Source organism: Lolium rigidum, chromosome 4 (assembly GCF_022539505.1).
Source record: "Lolium rigidum isolate FL_2022 chromosome 4, APGP_CSIRO_Lrig_0.1, whole genome shotgun sequence".
Lineage (NCBI taxonomy): Eukaryota > Viridiplantae > Streptophyta > Magnoliopsida > Poales > Poaceae > Lolium > Lolium rigidum.
In genome coordinates, this window is record NC_061511.1 from 90,206,732 (window position 1) to 90,224,437 (window position 17,706).

At 40.1% G+C, this 17,706-nt stretch overlaps 1 protein-coding gene across 13 annotated transcripts; it reads left to right on the forward strand.

Moving 5' to 3' along the window:
* Nucleotides 1-13,056: 13,056 nt before the first annotated feature.
* LOC124649531 lies at nucleotides 13,057-17,275 on the forward strand. Of its 13 annotated transcripts, none has more exons than XM_047189141.1 (6): nucleotides 13,057-13,578; nucleotides 13,657-13,749; nucleotides 13,839-14,056; nucleotides 14,216-14,320; nucleotides 14,973-15,022; nucleotides 16,754-17,275. In XM_047189141.1, the coding sequence occupies exons 3-6, from the start codon at nucleotides 14,038-14,040 to the stop codon at nucleotides 17,066-17,068; spliced, it is 489 nt and encodes a 162-aa protein (XP_047045097.1). In that variant the 5' UTR covers nucleotides 13,057-13,578; nucleotides 13,657-13,749; nucleotides 13,839-14,037; the 3' UTR covers nucleotides 17,069-17,275. The 13 variants fall into 13 exon arrangements, 7 of the variants coding, with proteins under 7 accessions (XP_047045097.1, XP_047045098.1, XP_047045096.1 ...); XM_047189142.1 differs by having other exon boundaries at nucleotides 13,057-13,570; XM_047189140.1 differs by having other exon boundaries at nucleotides 13,057-13,749.
* The last annotated feature ends 431 nt before the right edge of the window (nucleotides 17,276-17,706 follow it).

Genomic DNA, 17,706 nt, shown 5'->3' on the forward strand with positions numbered 1-17,706 from the left:
CTAAACGTTCTTACACTGACAGAACACAATCTCATGGTTCAGAACAGCAAAACACATCCTGTGACCGTGAGGCCGTACTCCAGTATATGATAGATACAGGTAAATTTTGAGAAAAAATGTAATGATGTGCCATTAATAAACATAATGGAGTATCCTAAGCATACTAACATAGTCCAAATACTGTTTATGCAGGGGTAAACCATGTTAAAATTCAGAAATACACAAACATGTTAGGCAATAGTATGGGGATTTCATCTAACAATCCAAAATTTCACTCATGCTCACAAATTAGACAATATCAGGATAATCTAATCCAACACGGATGCAAATCTGCATCAACATCATCATGCGAGTCGTTCTTCTGGAGTTTATTTGCAGCTTTACCTCATTGTAAAGTAGGAGGCTATGATGATCTTATGTAATAGAGTCAATATTGTAATTCTATAGACATGCCTTGGACCCGCATATGTTTCTGTTGTACCACTCTGAGCGATATAATACTAGTGGAACGGTGTTTCACTGGTGTTATATCAGACTTGCATACTACACCATGCAGTGGTATGCCGGGTCACCACAGTTGGTATCGAGCAAATGCTTTGACCCTAGGACTAAAACCCTTTAAAGGAGACCTATAGGATTGGTAGTGTCTATAGGAAGTTGTCCTAGGTAAACCAAATACTTCTTATGACTTGAGATGGATATTCACTTGAGAATAATCCTGACACACTTGAGTCAACCTTTTTATCTATCTTTCCTAAGTAAAGTTAGTTAGCTAATCCAAAACCTGTAGTACATCATTACGTCCTTAAAACAATAGATGAGTAGATCACAGTTGGTATACAATACATGGTAGTCCAAAGAGGGGATACAACCATAAGGAAGCTACCCTATTGGAAGATGTGTACCAACATATGTTATGATTAAATAAAAGAATTATCCAGACTTATAATAGGAGTGATATCAAGTGAGAAAGATAAGTATCCAAGGAAGATATCCTAATAGAAGATATAGACCAAGTTAAGTAATGAGTAAGAAAATTTATCTCGACATGTGAAACAATTGATAGTAAGTGATAACTATGAGTCATATGAGGTAGTATAGACCATGATGAGTCAATCATGGGAGGAAAGGAAGAGTGATAGAAATAAAATTATGTCTACTTCCATGGTAGAGATAGTAATCATATAAGATTCACCTGAGAATCATTATGTGATGGAATAGAACATCGCAAACATTTAGGAGGAGAACAATAAGAATCCATTTGTTCAATAATAGTGCAAGATTTGTGTTCCAGAACTATGGGAACTATGTCAAGCACATCAGAACCCTAGCCACATGGAAGAAACACTTGGAAGTATAGGAGCTACTAGAATTTAATGGCGCGGCGGCACGCCGCGCCTATGTAGTAACTGCGAGTTGAAAAACAAAGGATATTTCGTGGTATGTTATACTTGTGAGGCGTTGTTAGGAAATTATATTTTAACATGGAGAAACTGTTTAACACATGGAGAGGGATGCAGCCTAGCAAAATTGTCATTCGTGTACGCACAAGCAAAGAGGACACTGCAACTGTGCAAAATTTCTCCCTCTGTACACACAAAATCGTACAGAATTGGAAAATTATCTATCCTAACTGTCATAAAAAAATGGTTCCTATAGTGTATACCACTGACAATAATTGCAGAGTTCCTATCTTGTCATGCTAAACCAAAATAAAAGAACGCCAAGAACAAATTGCTAGGTCATTTGGTTCGTGTCTCGAGCTCTGAAAATAAGAGTTCATATACTTCGTAAAATCCTCAGCTAGTACCGGCGGGAAGGTAACTGCTGACATAGGCAATGGTACATGTAATAAGAGTTAGTATACTTCGTGAGATCCTCAGCTAGTTGCCTTGGTTGATATAATTCAAAAATCGTAGCTGACCATTTCAGCTAATGATTTGTCAAATTGGAAAGTCCAACACGAAACTAAGCATCATAAACCTCTCAATAAAATACAAAAAAACTAACCCTATATCAGGGTAAGAATGAATTCAGTAACTAACTCTATTTTATTTCTTTATGAAAGAAAAACTCTAGATCAGTCCATTTTTACACACAGATGTTGTACCGCAGTCATGTTTCTATGACTTACATAGAGCTTTCTTGCATTATAACATTTATGTCCTCTAGATTATTATTGATGTGTAACTAATAGTGGAGTGGACAGAAATTGGCGATACCTCTTTTTTCTCTGCAAATGATGGACACAACTTTTTTTTTCGAACACACCGAAGTTTGTCATTTGTATTAGAAGAAAGCGCTAAGTACAGCTCTGAAAACAGCATCAAAAAAGAAAAGAAAAAACTGAAGCAAAAATGCCTATGCTAGGCTATGTAGAATCTGATTCGTGTCCAGTTGGTCATCGGACTCGCACGTTATACATCCCTGCACCCATCAAAGAAAAGAATGTCCAGACCAGAGCCTAAAGCGGTGTCTGCACCCAAAAACCCCATGGCTGCCTGACCAATACCCCGAAAGCATTGAGCATTGCCAGGCAGGATCAGTAGTCTAGCTTCATGTGCCGTCTGGTGATCAAAGATCGTCCCACAACTTCGGATCATGTCGTCCTAGAGCTGAGTAGTCTAACTTCATGTTTTCATCACATGATCACAGATTGCGGGATTTGCTAGTTCTCAGTTAAATAAGAACTAACTTCGTGCTCAGTTAACGTCTACACCATTTAATTTACATCGTGATTTGTCCTAGTCGTAAATTGGAACATGAGTTGCAACTGAAATTTAACGACTTTATCTGATTGAGAACGAAGTTAGTTTAGTCACACCCATAGATTGCCGGTAGAGGTTCAGGTCAAGACCATCGATGTTCCTGCCCATGTGTGCTTGTAGAATTGCCTGCCAGACGTAAGAAATATAACTAATGTACCATTTTTCCGATGGTACCAGATAAACTGATTGAGAAAAGCTGAAGAGGGACAAGGAACAACTTTATTTCTTGGATGGATCAAGAATTTACAAATGAGCTTGTATGGAAACTGATGTCTCTTAGGTGTTGAGTGTCGACCTTGGGCCTCGCGCTGCCATTAGAATAACGGTAACCACTGAGTCAAGATGATATGACCGAAGGCGCAAGAGTTGCAAGTAGAGTATAGCTTAGCATAGTTGAAACTTGTAATGTTCAGAAGTCAGATATGATTGTTGTAATGAGCTGAAAAATTCAGTCGATAAATAAGCATTCATGGAGTCGATGTAAAAAGATTGAAATCGATACTTATGCAACATATCTAGCGAATGTGAAGAACCGTTCCCTAGTAAAATAAATGAGATAACCCTCAGACCCTTCATAGCTTGTTGAAATTTGTGCTTTCTTGCTTCCGCTGATCTCTCTAAACCTTCTCCGCAGCTTGTTATAAGCAGTTCTTGGGAACTCCGTATGAATTTGACGTAGCTCATTTATAAGGCCAAATATGTCAATTTGACCACCTGAACTGAAATCCAGAAAAGAAACTTTTTCAGACAAAAACGAATGTAGATAGTGAAACAATATAAATCTGAAGGCTAGGTAAATCACATATACATACAAAATCAATAGAAGAATGGATCAGGGTATCCTACTCTCCTAGCCATGCTTATGCTAGGCAGAAGAAAAGGTAGCATATGTAACTGAATGGTAGAGTTACATCAAAATCTATGTATTTCAGCACCGAAGAAACGTTTCATCCCCTTTGTCATTGGCTTCAAAACTCCAATCTATATATGGTGTTCTGAAAACTAAAATACATAAAGAATGTCCATGCCACTTTCAATCTTGCTGGACAAAGAAAACACTTATTATAGGAAGGCAAAGATCAAATATGCTATACAAAACCGAATCTATATCTACAATACCTATCCAGATGATCCGGTCATACAGCTGCAGTTTCTAAATAGAAAACATTACCTGCAGTTTAGTCTTAACACGTCTAAATAAAAGAACTCTAATAGGCATTAGAACACCCTTACAAACTTTTGACCTGAACAACAGTCTGAAGAAAGTATATAGTCATGCTTGCAACCAATGGCTTATGGATAGACACTTTGGAGAAGCATAAACTCTGTATCTGGAGAAACATATAACTCTATTTCTGTATCTCTCATTATATTATGAAGTCAGCAAATAATTTCCCAAACCCGGCCATGTACAATGATAACATTTCAACTCATACCGACATATGCTGCAATGACACCACCGTTAGAAAACAAGAAACTACATGATTTGGCATTCACCTAAATCTGAACATAGATTTCCTCCAAGCAAAAGGTGAAAATTAAATTTCCATCTTTGACCCCAATTTTTCCGCTGTAAGCAACAACCTGCAAGGGCTGGCGTTGGAGTAACTCACCCCAGTCCATGACAACAGTGGTGGCATGGCAGCCACCAGTGGTGAGGAGACACGTGTATGCAAAGGCGCCTCAATCGCACGCGGAACAGGAGGAAGAGAAAATTGAACAGGGTGCGGCCACGGCTCTACTCACAACCTGGAGGCCTATCATGCCACAAACACAGCATTGCTGGAAGGGCTAGACCACCTACCACGAACCTGAGACGCAATGGCAGCTCTGTTCATGGTGGACTGCCCCGCTTGACTATATTTTGAGAACACGAACATATTGATCATGCTACGAACAACGCTAGGACCTGAACATAAACTGGTATGTGGGCGAACCCCTTTATTTCTACATACGGCAAAAAATGTTCAGGGCAAACATACACATGGTGACCAAATACTTGCAAGGAAACTTGAGAACGGAAGACAAATAAAATGCAATCAAACTTTGAGATCAAAATATAGATTTGACCCAAGTATTTTGATCTGATTGCAAATCAAAGTTGTCAAGTAAAATGAAATCAGAACATAGGTTCGTCCATTAACCATTGAACCCATATGCTAAAACATAAATAATGCAATCGATCATATGAAAAAGAACCACTAATGTGCCAAAAAATGACTACTTGGCTGTTAATTTAGAAATTCAAATACAGTAAATCCATCACTCTAAAGTAAAATATACCGTAATCCATTATGCGAGTATAAAGAAACCTATTTTTCCTAACACAGTGTACCTAACTGTTTGAATTGATTCAATACCAAGACTGAAATATGGAGAAAATGTATGTCAGCACAGTTTCTAAGGACTAAGGCAAATCTCATGATAAGAATATAAGTTTTGTGTGAAATAGCAATGACCGTAGGAAATGGAAAGTTTCAGGAGGCTAAACATGATGGTGTACTGCACATCAAGTTGACATGGAGAAAATTATGTATTATGTTTCCTAGTTTGAAATATATAAGGAAACTGGACCAATATACGATGACATAAACAACAATCCATAGGAAATTACTTTGTAGGCCAAGAACAAAAAAATAGTTGGCTTTTCCAGAATCGTGTCTAGATCAATTATAGAACATTGTAGTAGCTCCTTCCTGTAGTTATTTTGATCTTACAGAATACTTTAGGTGCCATTCTAATTATTACCACATAACCGAAACATCAAAGAGGTAGGAGATGAACATATCAGAGGCATAAGTACCCATAGCACAATGCCTGATTCGAGCAGATATCCTAAATGTAACTGGCTGTCTATGGTCGATACTGCTTTGGTGACATGAATCTTGAACTTGCAGCGCTTACCCAATGTAGGTGTATGTGTAATTTTACAAAAGGGATGAACCATAGAAACAGTTGGTTGAAACATACTCTGTAAGTTTGTGCACCGTACCATAATTTCATTTGGTTAGAAAGTTTTGTGCACCGTACCATAATTTCATTGGGTTCGAAAGCTCCTACTGAAGCGATAGCTATCTCGATTTGCTCTTCTTTGAACTGGCTGGCACTTTTGTCACTCTCTATGGTGGGTTATGTTTTTTTGTAATGTGTGTGTATGGGCACGCGAGCTCATATATGTATCTACATCACATCGATTAGTAAACCCAGTGGTCAAATTCTTACCTTTCTCTAACAGGAGCAAATTCCAGAACAGCCATGGTTATATACCCATCTGGTCACAACATTTTCTGCCAAAAAAATTCTGGTCACTGAAGTGGCCTTGAATTCCAGAAGTCGTATGGGATTTAGAAGTCGAAGTCCTTAATTATATTATAATTCTGTTCATGTAAGGGATTGTTTTGCTGAAGAAGTGAAGAACCAATGGTACTTACCTAACAACTGACTAACTGTCAGTCCAACGAATGCTGCTATCAATTGTTCGTCGATCAATACTCTCTGTAGGCCAAAGGCGGCAAATGCCTCAACGTGTGCTCCCAAGATAGTGATGATGGCGCCCTGGTTGCATTACATTTGTTTGTTGTTTGGTACTATACAAATACATGAATTGGCGATAACAAATCGACGATGTAAACATGTCTTTTATGCTGGTGATTTGCTCTACAAGGGGCCTGGCTTTACTTACAGTGACCACCCGCAAACGACATCTGTAATTCCAGATAACAATCTTTTATTTTTCCATACATGGCCATGAGGGTATATTTAAGTCAATGATGCAGTTTCTAACAAGTGCTCGGATCTATGCGTTCTTGTAGCACTGAAAAGGAAATTCATTGTAGGCAAACATTTGAATGTGGTTGGGGTAAATTTTATTTTACCATTGTTCTTTGGGTAAAGCAAATTCTCAGCGCGGGTGGTCAGTTGATCTGCATGTCTTTTTCCGTCATATTGGTTTAATGTTCAATTTGTATACGCTGGCCCTTTTTTAGCCGATCTCTTGACATATCCCCTTGGTTCCCTGGTACCCTAAACCCTAAAGGATGGTTATTTTCCTTGCAGGAAATTATGGCTGATCTAAAAGTAACCGTAATTTGTTGCAGCATAACAACATGCATCTTGGTTCCAAGAAAAAGTTCACACGTTGTTTAGTGGGATAAAATCAACCACTCAGACAGCCGGAAGGGAGTGCCATATATGGATCAAAATGCTAGACATTTCTGTTCATATTCATAGCTATACCAAAAGGTTGAACTAATCAAACAAAAGGAAGAGAAAAGCCATATGGAAGCTAAAATTCCATGCATTTTCTTCACAGGTTTTGTAGAATGATTCAAACACGTAGTTTGTAGTTGAACCAGACAAATGTGTGCTGAACAACTCGAAATGAAGAAGCCGAAAGAGCCTAAGTGGTTGTGTGTTGGTGGCCATGCAATGATCCTTGTGAGCTATGTGCTTCACATGGTTGGGACTTGTTCCCTGGAAGTGGATCAGCTCGGCTGATCCAAGCTTATCCCCTATATTGCTTTATTATTTTTAAAAACCAAGTGGCTTTGCCACTTGGTGCAATGTAATGCTTTGTCTTTCTTTGTTGTGCAGGTTTGAATCTTCTCAAGATCATCAAGGTGTTCTTCATGATCAAGAAGATGAATAGTAGCTAGGGTTTTAGTTGTAGCTTCTTGTAATTTTCTTTTATTCATTTCCTTTTCCTTTTATTTGATTTGTTGTAATATTTATAAAAAATATTGTAATTTACAATGTATTGTGTATATTAATTAATAAATCTCAAAGTTTCTCTATGTTGAGCTTTATATCATATGTATGTCTTTATCTTTTGTTGTTATTTGTGTTTACTCAATATTATGATTATATAATATTTAATTCTATTTGAATTACTTGAGTTTGAATTTTAATTCAAACTCATTTCACTTTCAAGTTTCATTTTCAATTAAGATGATGCACAACTAATATGCAAGACCTAAATGCAAAGAGATCATGTCAAAGTTTATCGCACTCTCGAAACCCTAAACCTTAAATGGTGTCGAGAGAGAAACTTGATCGCTCTTTGATGTATTATGCAACTAAGCGTGAAATTTCCCCAGATTTTATGATGAAATGCACATCCCTTCCTAAATCTACCCCGCAATTGTCTGGAATCCTGGGATGTTACACGGTGGAGTCGGGACATAAGGCTTTTATTTTACTTTCTAGGATTGCTAGAAGAAGAGAGAAGAGAACACTCTTTGCTCAGTTCTCCGAGAGTTCGATATAAACCCTCGAGTCACCCTTGTGGGGAAAAATACTCTGTTGACACAACACTCTGCACTTGGAGTCCCAACGTCATCATATGTTTAATCTCTTAGAAAGGATGAGGTTGGCAACGTATTTGCTAATTATGTTAGTGCTCAAAGTGGTTTCCAGAAAAGAACCATTTGGGTTGCCAAGCCTATTGTGACTAACCTCTTAGGACCCAAAATGGTTGGGGACCAACAAGTTCAAACTTGATCAATAGGTGTTGTTGGAGGGCATTGGAGACTTGGATACATTATGAAAAATTAAGGGACCTTCATGAATTATATTGTCTCAAGCCAAGTCATTTGGATTATCCTGTTTCTATCATGTATCTAATGTTCTCCTTGCGGTAACATTTGCTCAACTTATTTATATTAAAAGTTACTCGCCCCTTAGCATGTGTTAGTTTTGTTCCTAGCATGTGCTTGTATATGGTGTGCTTCCTACTTGGTTTATCTTGAGAAATCAAGTCTATGTATGTTGGTTTGCACACGATGTATTTTGTGTTTGTTTTTGAGCCTATTGCATCTTGTTGGTATCTTATATGGCTCTTATGAGAGATTAATGGAATATTTCATTTTGGGAGAGTGATATGCCTTCAGGCATGTCACAATCCTAAAAATATGTGTACATGAGAAATACCATTTAGAATTAATATTGAAAGATTATCTAGTCCCTATGTGGCATTTCATCCTCGTGAGAAATTCAAATTCATAGACTTGGGAGCAACATCAGTGCGAGGTGGCATTGCTCTAGGCGACAACAAAACAATTCAAGGCGAAACTACTCCCAACAATGATGAGACGGCGCTGCTTTATCTCCTCTCCTCGCACCCATGTGAACCGTCTAGCCCATCGTGTGTTGTTACTACTCATGTGAAGCAACACATGCAGAAGGCCTTCACCTCGATGGCAACACCTCCATCCACAGCTTGGCCTCTTTCGTCGATGAGGGTGGGCACAATGTTGTGCTCCTCCTTCCTAGTCTAGAGGTGGAGGCAAATTGGAGAGGCAACCAGCTGGCCCTTTCTTCTTCCAGCAGCCAAACGAAAATTTCAGTTTTTCTTTTAACATAGGGAATCCTCAAGGGAAAACACCTGAACACAATGCAGTACCTATGATTGAATGAGCTCCTGGATTCTGAGCAGGTCGGTGTATAAGAAGTCTAATCGATAGGTGTGATGGTCATTATTTGTCCGGGTCAAAGCACAATTCGTGTTTCTCTGCAATCTAAGGGGGTTGTCATTTTGCTCTCAGAACATGAGATCTCATCAGTGTCTGTGTTACTTCAAAACACAAAGAAAATTAAACAATGGGATTTGCATAGCTGACCTAGAAAACCTGGGGTTAGGGGTCTTTGTGTATCTTGCTTTAAGGACTTTGTAGTATTTGATGAAATAATTGCGGATGTCAAATTATTTGTCCTGAACTGAACACGTATGTGTACTAATCTACTTGGTTTTTTTGGGTTTTATATTTATATATACACTGATGGATTGCATCGTGTGTTGTCACTTAGTAAGCTTGATTTAATATGCATCTTTAATATAATAATCACATTTTCCCCATATGTTATTGCAGCCAACATTCATTGTTTTGCTAAGCAATGAGTGAATTAGCTATTGTAGCTACAATACTTCGTTTACTCTTTCAGTAGAAATATTCTATATAAAGAAACCTAAAGAAACCATGTGGTACAAGAATGATAAAGGTTTTGCATTTTAAAGGGGCTATGGTTATACTATATGAAATTTTGTAGGAAAGCTAGGTATTCCGTTGAGATTATTTGCAATCAGCCAATGGCGTTAGCTTTGATTATATTTTCCTTCAGCCATGCGATTATTAGCAATCATCACGAGGTTGTACTCTATTTTTGCGTAACTTTTTGTATAGATTATTAGCAACCATCATGACTGCCACTCTGAAGTTGAGGCCCTGCTGACTCTTGGCTATATGTAGAAATTGAAGCTGACCTTTCGAGAAAGGCTCCATTCAGTTCTATGATCCAGGCATTCCGGTACATGTCAATAGAGAATCTGAAGCTATAACTCTTATAAAGGCTCATGTATGGTGTAAGTGCTTAGGCAATCTGTTATCTTCTTTTACCACATAGACATTATTTCAGCATTTCATATATCTCTGTGCACCAGGTGTTGCCTCTTTATCTTGGAGCTTTTGTGGGGGAATATATGTAAGCTGCTCCTCCGTGAATGGGAAGTTAGTAAAATTATATTACCAGTTGTTAATACATGCGATTTTGAAATTCTTTACATGATCGGACGAAAAATGTTACATCTCACTGAAATATGTCATGTTGTCATCACTTCTGACTTGTGTCACTTCTATCTCCATTGGGAATGGCAAGATTGCTAGTTTTTGGGAATCTCCTTGGCTCAATGACACGAAGCCCAAAGACATAGCTCCGCTTATATATGAAGCTTCTACTAGGAAGAGATGGAAGGTAAACCAAGCGTTGACGGATCATGCTTGGGTTAAAAAAATCAAGATGGACACAAACCTCACCATCCAACATTTACTTGAGTACATTCGGCTATGGACTCTTCTCCGAGACATTCATCTCAATGAGCTTCTTGAGGACACTATCACTTGGACCACCACCGAGAATGGAGAGTACTCCACGGCGGCGGCTTACAAAGCACAATTCTTCGGCGCCGTGACTACCAACATGAACCGGTTGGTTTGGAAGGCTTGGGCCCCCCCAAAGATCAAGTTCTTCGCTTGGTTGGCCCTCCATAATAGGCTTTGGACGGCGGACCGGCTAGCGAGGAGGGGTAGAACAAATTGCGGTCGGTGTCCGCTTTGCAACCAAACTCAAGAGACGGCGGCACACCTACTCTCCCATTGCCGCTACTCCAAGCGCCTTTGGGGGATGGTGAAAAGTTGGATTGGCATTCCTTCCATCCACCTCGATGCGTGGACGGACGATCTCACCCTTGAGGGATGGTGGTCCAAGTTGTTGAATGAGGCTTCGGACAATCGTAAGGCCTTGTCCTCCATTATCATGCTTGTTAGTTGGACCATTTGGAAGGAGCGGAATACTAAAATTTTCAACCATAAGTCCGCACCAACCGCCACCCTCCTCAACATCATCAAATCCGAAGTGAAGCTTTGGGTCGCCGCGGGTGCAAAGTGTTTGAGTTTTGTAATAACGGGAGAGTAATCCATTAGCTTCATTTAGAGTGTTTTCCTTTGTGAACCTTCGGTCTTGTCTAAACTCTTCCCCTTAATTAATGAATAGTGGCAAATCTTTTGCCACTCGTTTCAAAAAAAAAAAATGTTATATGTGACTGAAAAATCAGAGTGCATACCATCAGCTTACTTAGTATTTCTACTTATTATTTTCTGACTAATACATTTTGTGTAGGGAGAGAGAAGATGGTTTAAGTTCATTTCCTCAATAGTCATGTTTCGCATTGATCTTATCAGATCTCTAGCACTTCTCCGTCTTAAAAACTTTGGCTTCCAATCAAACAGCAACTACATTACATGGGCATGCAAAAAAAAAAAATTGGTAAGGCCAGCTTTTCCTCAAATCCAAACAGACTCATAGTTTGCAAGTTGTCTAGAAACTCTTTGTGCCTGCTAAATATAAATATTCAGAGGATGTGCCTTTTTGTCCGACAGTGTGCATTGCATGCTAAACACATATCACTCCACGACCTACTTCTCGCCTGACAGCCTGGATCAAGCTTGAGAAGAGCATCATTGCCAAGTGAAGACGGGAGTGGCCAAAATAGAGTTCGTGCATGGAGTTAGAACATTGTGTAAACGTATATTATCAAAACTAGCAAGTCTACTATTATAGTGTGCGTGTTTACCATATTTCTCTATGCCCTCCCACTATTGGTGTATACCATTTACTTATTTCTCAAGGTTAACTTTTTATGCACATAATTTCAGTGTATGATTATCAGATTTCATTACCAACCATCTTAAAATGGACTATATTTAAACAAGAAGATATTTCATCAATTCAAGTGTGACCTTAAAGTAATTACTATCAGCGTATTACACATTACACAGTCAGCGCGGCGTGTCGCCGCGCCTATGCCTCCTAGTGACTATTTTAGGTCTCTAGTGACCTCACGCCTAAGCACTCGCACATCATGTCAAAACCGGATGCTTCACCAAACCGCCCAAAGAACAAGCCGCAAGTACAGTGTACAAACCTGTCCATCTTTAGAACAACGATCAATGCATCAACCGTGTCAAACATGTCATCCGCGCTTCCACGGAGCCAAGAAGCGCAAACCGTCACGCCGAGACCTCCTTGCGCCGCGCCATTGAGACCCACCATCGTTGATACAGTATATGAAACACCGCTCCACCAGCACACACCTCCACGCATCACCTGCTCCGAAATGATGCACCCAAGAGGGAGAGCGACAACGGAGGTGCTACCATCGTCCGATCAGGGAGAATCAGATCTAGGGTTTCCCAAAAACTTCTGGAGAGGAGGAAGGAGATTCACAAAGAAGACACCTTCGACAAGGTAACGACACCCAAGAACACCGCCATCGTCAGCTTCGACCACGTCCGAGCCCAACTCTCACCAACCGGTCCTCTCCTCCAACCCGCGTGTTGCAGCCCTAGGGGCCGAGCCATCATGGTAGAGGGAGCAGTCCCTACGTTGACGATCGTCGAAATGCCCGGAAAGGGCCCACCTAGACGTGCACTGTGACGCCGCAGAAGCAGTCATATCGTGACGCCAGCTGGTTGCGCTATGCCCAGGACATAGGGCGACATCCTAGGGTGAGGGGGCGAGAGGATGGCCCACCGCCATCGGTGTTGGACATGCTTCTCCCTACCTCACATTCTGGCGACGGCAGGGAGGAGGGGAGGAGGGAGGGAGAAGCATGTCCAACACCGATGGCAGTGTTGGACATGCTTCTTCCTACCTCACATTGCTTGCAACGACAATATTAGGGTCCCTTGGGGACTTTAAAGCGAGAGGGAGACAAGAGAGGGAGCCTATTGAGAACAAGAAAGTGCGTGCACCCTACCGAGCCTCTGGGGCTATCCACGATTACCTGTTGGCGTCCACTGGGCTGGGCAAAAATCGTACTGCCTCGATCGATTTGTACTGCAGTTGTACTGCGAGAGCGCTCGAGCTGTTGTACTGCACGCGAGCGAGGAAAGAAAACCGCCAAACATTTCCTCTGGATGCCCTCCCTCCTCTCAATTTCGCTCTCCCTGCCGACCCCTAATTTCTCTCCCGTCCCAACCTGCCCGGCGGCGGCAAAAAGCTAACGGGACTAGCCACAGGGAGCGGGCAGCAGCGCCGCCACGACGAGGTCAAGAACCCCGGCGGCCGCATCCCCACCGGCGGGAAAAGGGATCCCCTTTTCTTCGCCCTGGCGGTCATCCGGGAGAAGGACGACCTGTGCCTCAAGATTTGCCGCCGCCGCGACATGGAGGCCGGCCTGCTGATGCTGCTCTCCTCCCGTGTCAGGGACGACGGGCTGCTGCTGCACGCCGGTGCATATCGGCGATCGGGTACTCACGTCCGTTCCCCTCTTGCTAATGGAATGCTGTTGTTTTCTTATTTCTCTTGCAATGATTGATGATAGAGCCAAATGCAGCGGTGAGGGCAAGGATAGGAGGCAGCGGGTTCAAGAGGGCGCCTTGGGGATCTCTTGGCACATAGTGATACTCCACATGGAACATGTAACTATGTAAGGGCTAACCGTTGTTCTTCGTCTTCCATCTATGAGCCCTGTGTACACAGTTATGTTTAATTTTTCTATCATACTTGTTTTTGCAGACATTTGTTCCTTGGAAGTGCAAGGATCATCAAATCTCCTTATTAATGTGCTTCCATACCTGGCAGACATGGCTAACCATTTTTAATTAGTCGTTGCTTCACTCTGACATTTTTTGTTTGGTTCCATTTGTTTGTACAGTTGGTTCTTGTGGAGTTGGCCGAGCTCCAGGACAGGGTCAAGTTGCTCAAGGTATAATGGATGGAGCTTTTAATTCCAGGTTTTTCCTTCCTATAGATTTACCCACTGTTACTCATGATGTTCTCTATTCTTTTTACCACAAATGATCTTGTGAGAAATAAAATCCATCCGACCTCTATTATTATTTATTGGCTACAGGGTGAGCTTATAATTTATACGTTTCTTGTCCATGGCTTAGTGCAAATTGGAGACGACAGCGACGGCAACCACAATGAGGCAATGTCGAGGATGCACCGAGTCTCAAGGGTGGCGGGGGCGGCTGACAGTGAAGATATTTGTTCAAGTTAAGTTTTCACGAAGATACAAAACTATTAGTACAATGGTACTGTATTGTTGCGTCAATTTGTCAAATTATGATGGCAGTGAGCATTGTTGAGACAAAAACTATAATCTTTCGCATTTTAGATGATTATATTGAAAAATAAGTTATGTTTATTTGTTATAACGAGGTACATCCAGCCTGATTTTGCAACACCCTACTTCTTTAGTACCACCCGCTTCATCACTTTGTTGCATCTGCTCATCTTTTAACTAGGAAATGTTTCACTAACTGACAATATTACTCACAAAAGTAACTTTGGTTCTTCTCTAGACGAGTCCACAAGTGCATTAGAAGATAAAAATGAGGTCACAATCCATATACCGTTGTTGTATTTTATTTATTACCTGTTGCTTCCTACTGTGAACTATTGAAAAATGGCAAGTCATTAGTTATAACTTCAATACCACTTTTGACCATTGTGCCTCTGGCACAGATTCATCTATAGAGTCTGATCGAAGCAATAGAGAGAAGCTAACATATATAAGCGCTGGTCACTTGAAAACACGTCATGAGTTTCACAACAAGGCTTTGATTTTCAATAATGACTTGTACCCTTCCTCTTTTTCCAACTGATAACAATGGAAATGCACTATTTTTCCTATGTTCTCTGTAGGCTTAGTCCTCTACGTGTGGAACTATTCTGATAAGCCCTTGCCATGCCTGGTAAGTTCATTTCAGTGGAGTTTGTTGTTTTTGTGGTCATGCCGCTAAATTTATGCTCTTTATTTTCAATATGCATGTGTATTACCTTTTTTCTCCTGTAGAATATACATTGACCCCATTTGGAATGTAGGAATCACATTAGGATTCCAGACAAATTACTATGTTTCATGCATGACTCTTGGCCAGTGAGCATTGTTCTATTTTGTGTGTCTTGGGCCATGAGCATAAACTTCGCAAATCACTATCTGATTAGAAGCAGCATGGCATAGATGGGTGCTAGGAGATGAAGGTGAGAGAGAATAGTAAGCACTTCAAAGAACCTTACTGTAAGCACAGAAGCAAATCCAGCGCCCAGCCCTCGCACGCCACGTGAGCCTCTGAAGATTAACCTTTCTATAAGCACAATTACGAAAGCACTTCATCTGATATGCCAAAATAATGCACACTTATTGTTAGCCCGATCTTTAGCTTCTATAAATTAAATTCATAGTAACTTCCAAAATTTTATTGTCGTGATTGTATGTTCACAGAGAACCATCGACAAAATGGTTTACTGATGGTGTTAGTAAACTGTTTTGATTTCTTCAGAATATTGTTGTGCTTTAAATTCTCTTTGTTCCTGAATGATATCATACTGAAGCCAAAAATTTCTGAACTTTGTGATCTGGGCCTAACATGATTTGACATCCTCTGCGTTTTAGATGAGCAGTAGCATTATACATTTTATTTTTCGCGATATGGAGTAAGTAGGAAACAAGTTAACATTACTTTTGCTTAGGAGATGGCCAACGAAAATCATAAGCAAAAATATAAAGTACTGTAGCGATTGTTTCTACTTCCTTCTGAGCTTTGTAGTTGCGCTGCTCCATTCCTAATACATAAAGAAGGCAATATCCAAATCTATCAAAAGTTTTACTACAATTTGAGCTTGTTTTTTTTATAAAGTATTTAATGGAACATACGGGTAGTTCATTCTTGGTCAAAATATCATTTTCCCCCTTACCAAATTAGCTCTTAGTGCCTTCTGTTTCTATTGGTAAGTTGCTAGAAATGTGCAAGATGATTTCTGTAATTTGATTCTCAGTCCCATTCTTATAGAAATTGTAAGTCGTTTCAACTTCACATCTTGATGGTAATATTATCTAGCATATTTTTGGCATGGGTTAGCTGTGTTCTTACATTCAAATAAGGAACAGTGTTGAGCTGAAACCTGGAGGAAATAAAGAATCACATTGAACCTCATTGTCCTAGGTTAGCTGTATTTGTGGTTGGTGCCATTATTTTCCAGTGTATATACTTATTTTCCTGCTAAAAATTGACATTAATTGTGGATATTATCTTCTCTATCTGTTGATGTAATTGGACTCTCTGTGTCTATTTGTATGCTCTGTTTGCTGATAGGTTCTTTATTTGACAACGTGTATATCTAGGAAAGTATGTACCACTTGATGTTTGATATCATGTAGGGACTATTTGATTTAGTGGAATTTCGAATTAGTTTATGTCGGTGTTTCTTGTAGTTTAGGTTACTGCTACCACCACCCAATAAAGTTTTGTTTTGTCACTTGCGGAGTTGTTTAACGCTACCACCACCCAATATTCATAATGTGCTTGTTGGCTATAAAGCTGTTAGTAGCACATATGTACTCTGTCCACTAGGAAATTAACAAGTAATCATCTGCTCCATGCCTTTTGTTCTTACATTGAGTTGTAGATTCATGATTGTTGCAGAGGCTGCCCACACTTCAGCCATCGGCTGTTGGCATGCCTGACATCACAGCTCAAAACATGCAGTGCATGAAAGGTATACTGATGTTTGCTAATATTTTGTACATGTTTAGTTTTTATTTCCTTCTTGCACTTAACATATGTATGTACATTCATGCACCGGATCTTTCATTGAATTACAGACAAATTTCGTTTGTCTGTCCATACCAAGTCTATGGAGAAACAATTGAGCAGCTTCTCTCTTTGTGCTGGATTACAGGAACTTCCCCTACGGTCTACGGATGCAATACATCACCTTTGTTGTTTTTTCTTCTTTGATACTTCAGGCCTAGCTGCTCAGCTCTGTTTGATCTGTTTTCTGTGTGTGCGCCTTTTGTTAGTGTACCAACTTGATGTGTGTTAATTAGTTTAGGCATCCTTTTAACCTTGTATGTTAAGTAAAATCATGGAACCATCGTTACCTGTATCAGCCACTTGTGTTTCAATCAAGAAAAATGAAATGTACACGCTGTTTTCTTCTGGTAAGCATTGTTGCAAACCAGTTTTATCAAGTTATAGATTATAGAAAATAAATCAGAGACAATGTCCAAGCATGGTCTTAGTTATTGGTGAGGGAGGAAAAAAATGCTGATATGAGATTGCGTGTCCAAGATCACTTAAATTGACTGAAGCTGGACATGAAGATTGGAATATTTATTATTGAAATATTTATTGAGCCGCACCTGACCAGCGAGGAGGCGCCCCAAGGGGCGCCCCAACCACTAGTTTTAGTTATTTGCGTTTGGTTGTGTTGGATAATCATCTTTGCGATCTTCTTATAGTACAGAAGGACGGAATTATTCTAGTAATGATTACGTCATAATGTCACATATTTTAAACGCAAGGTCTCTGCTAATTCTGTTTTGTCTGCTTAACACATGAGACGAAAGTCCTAAACATATGAGTACTGTGAAATC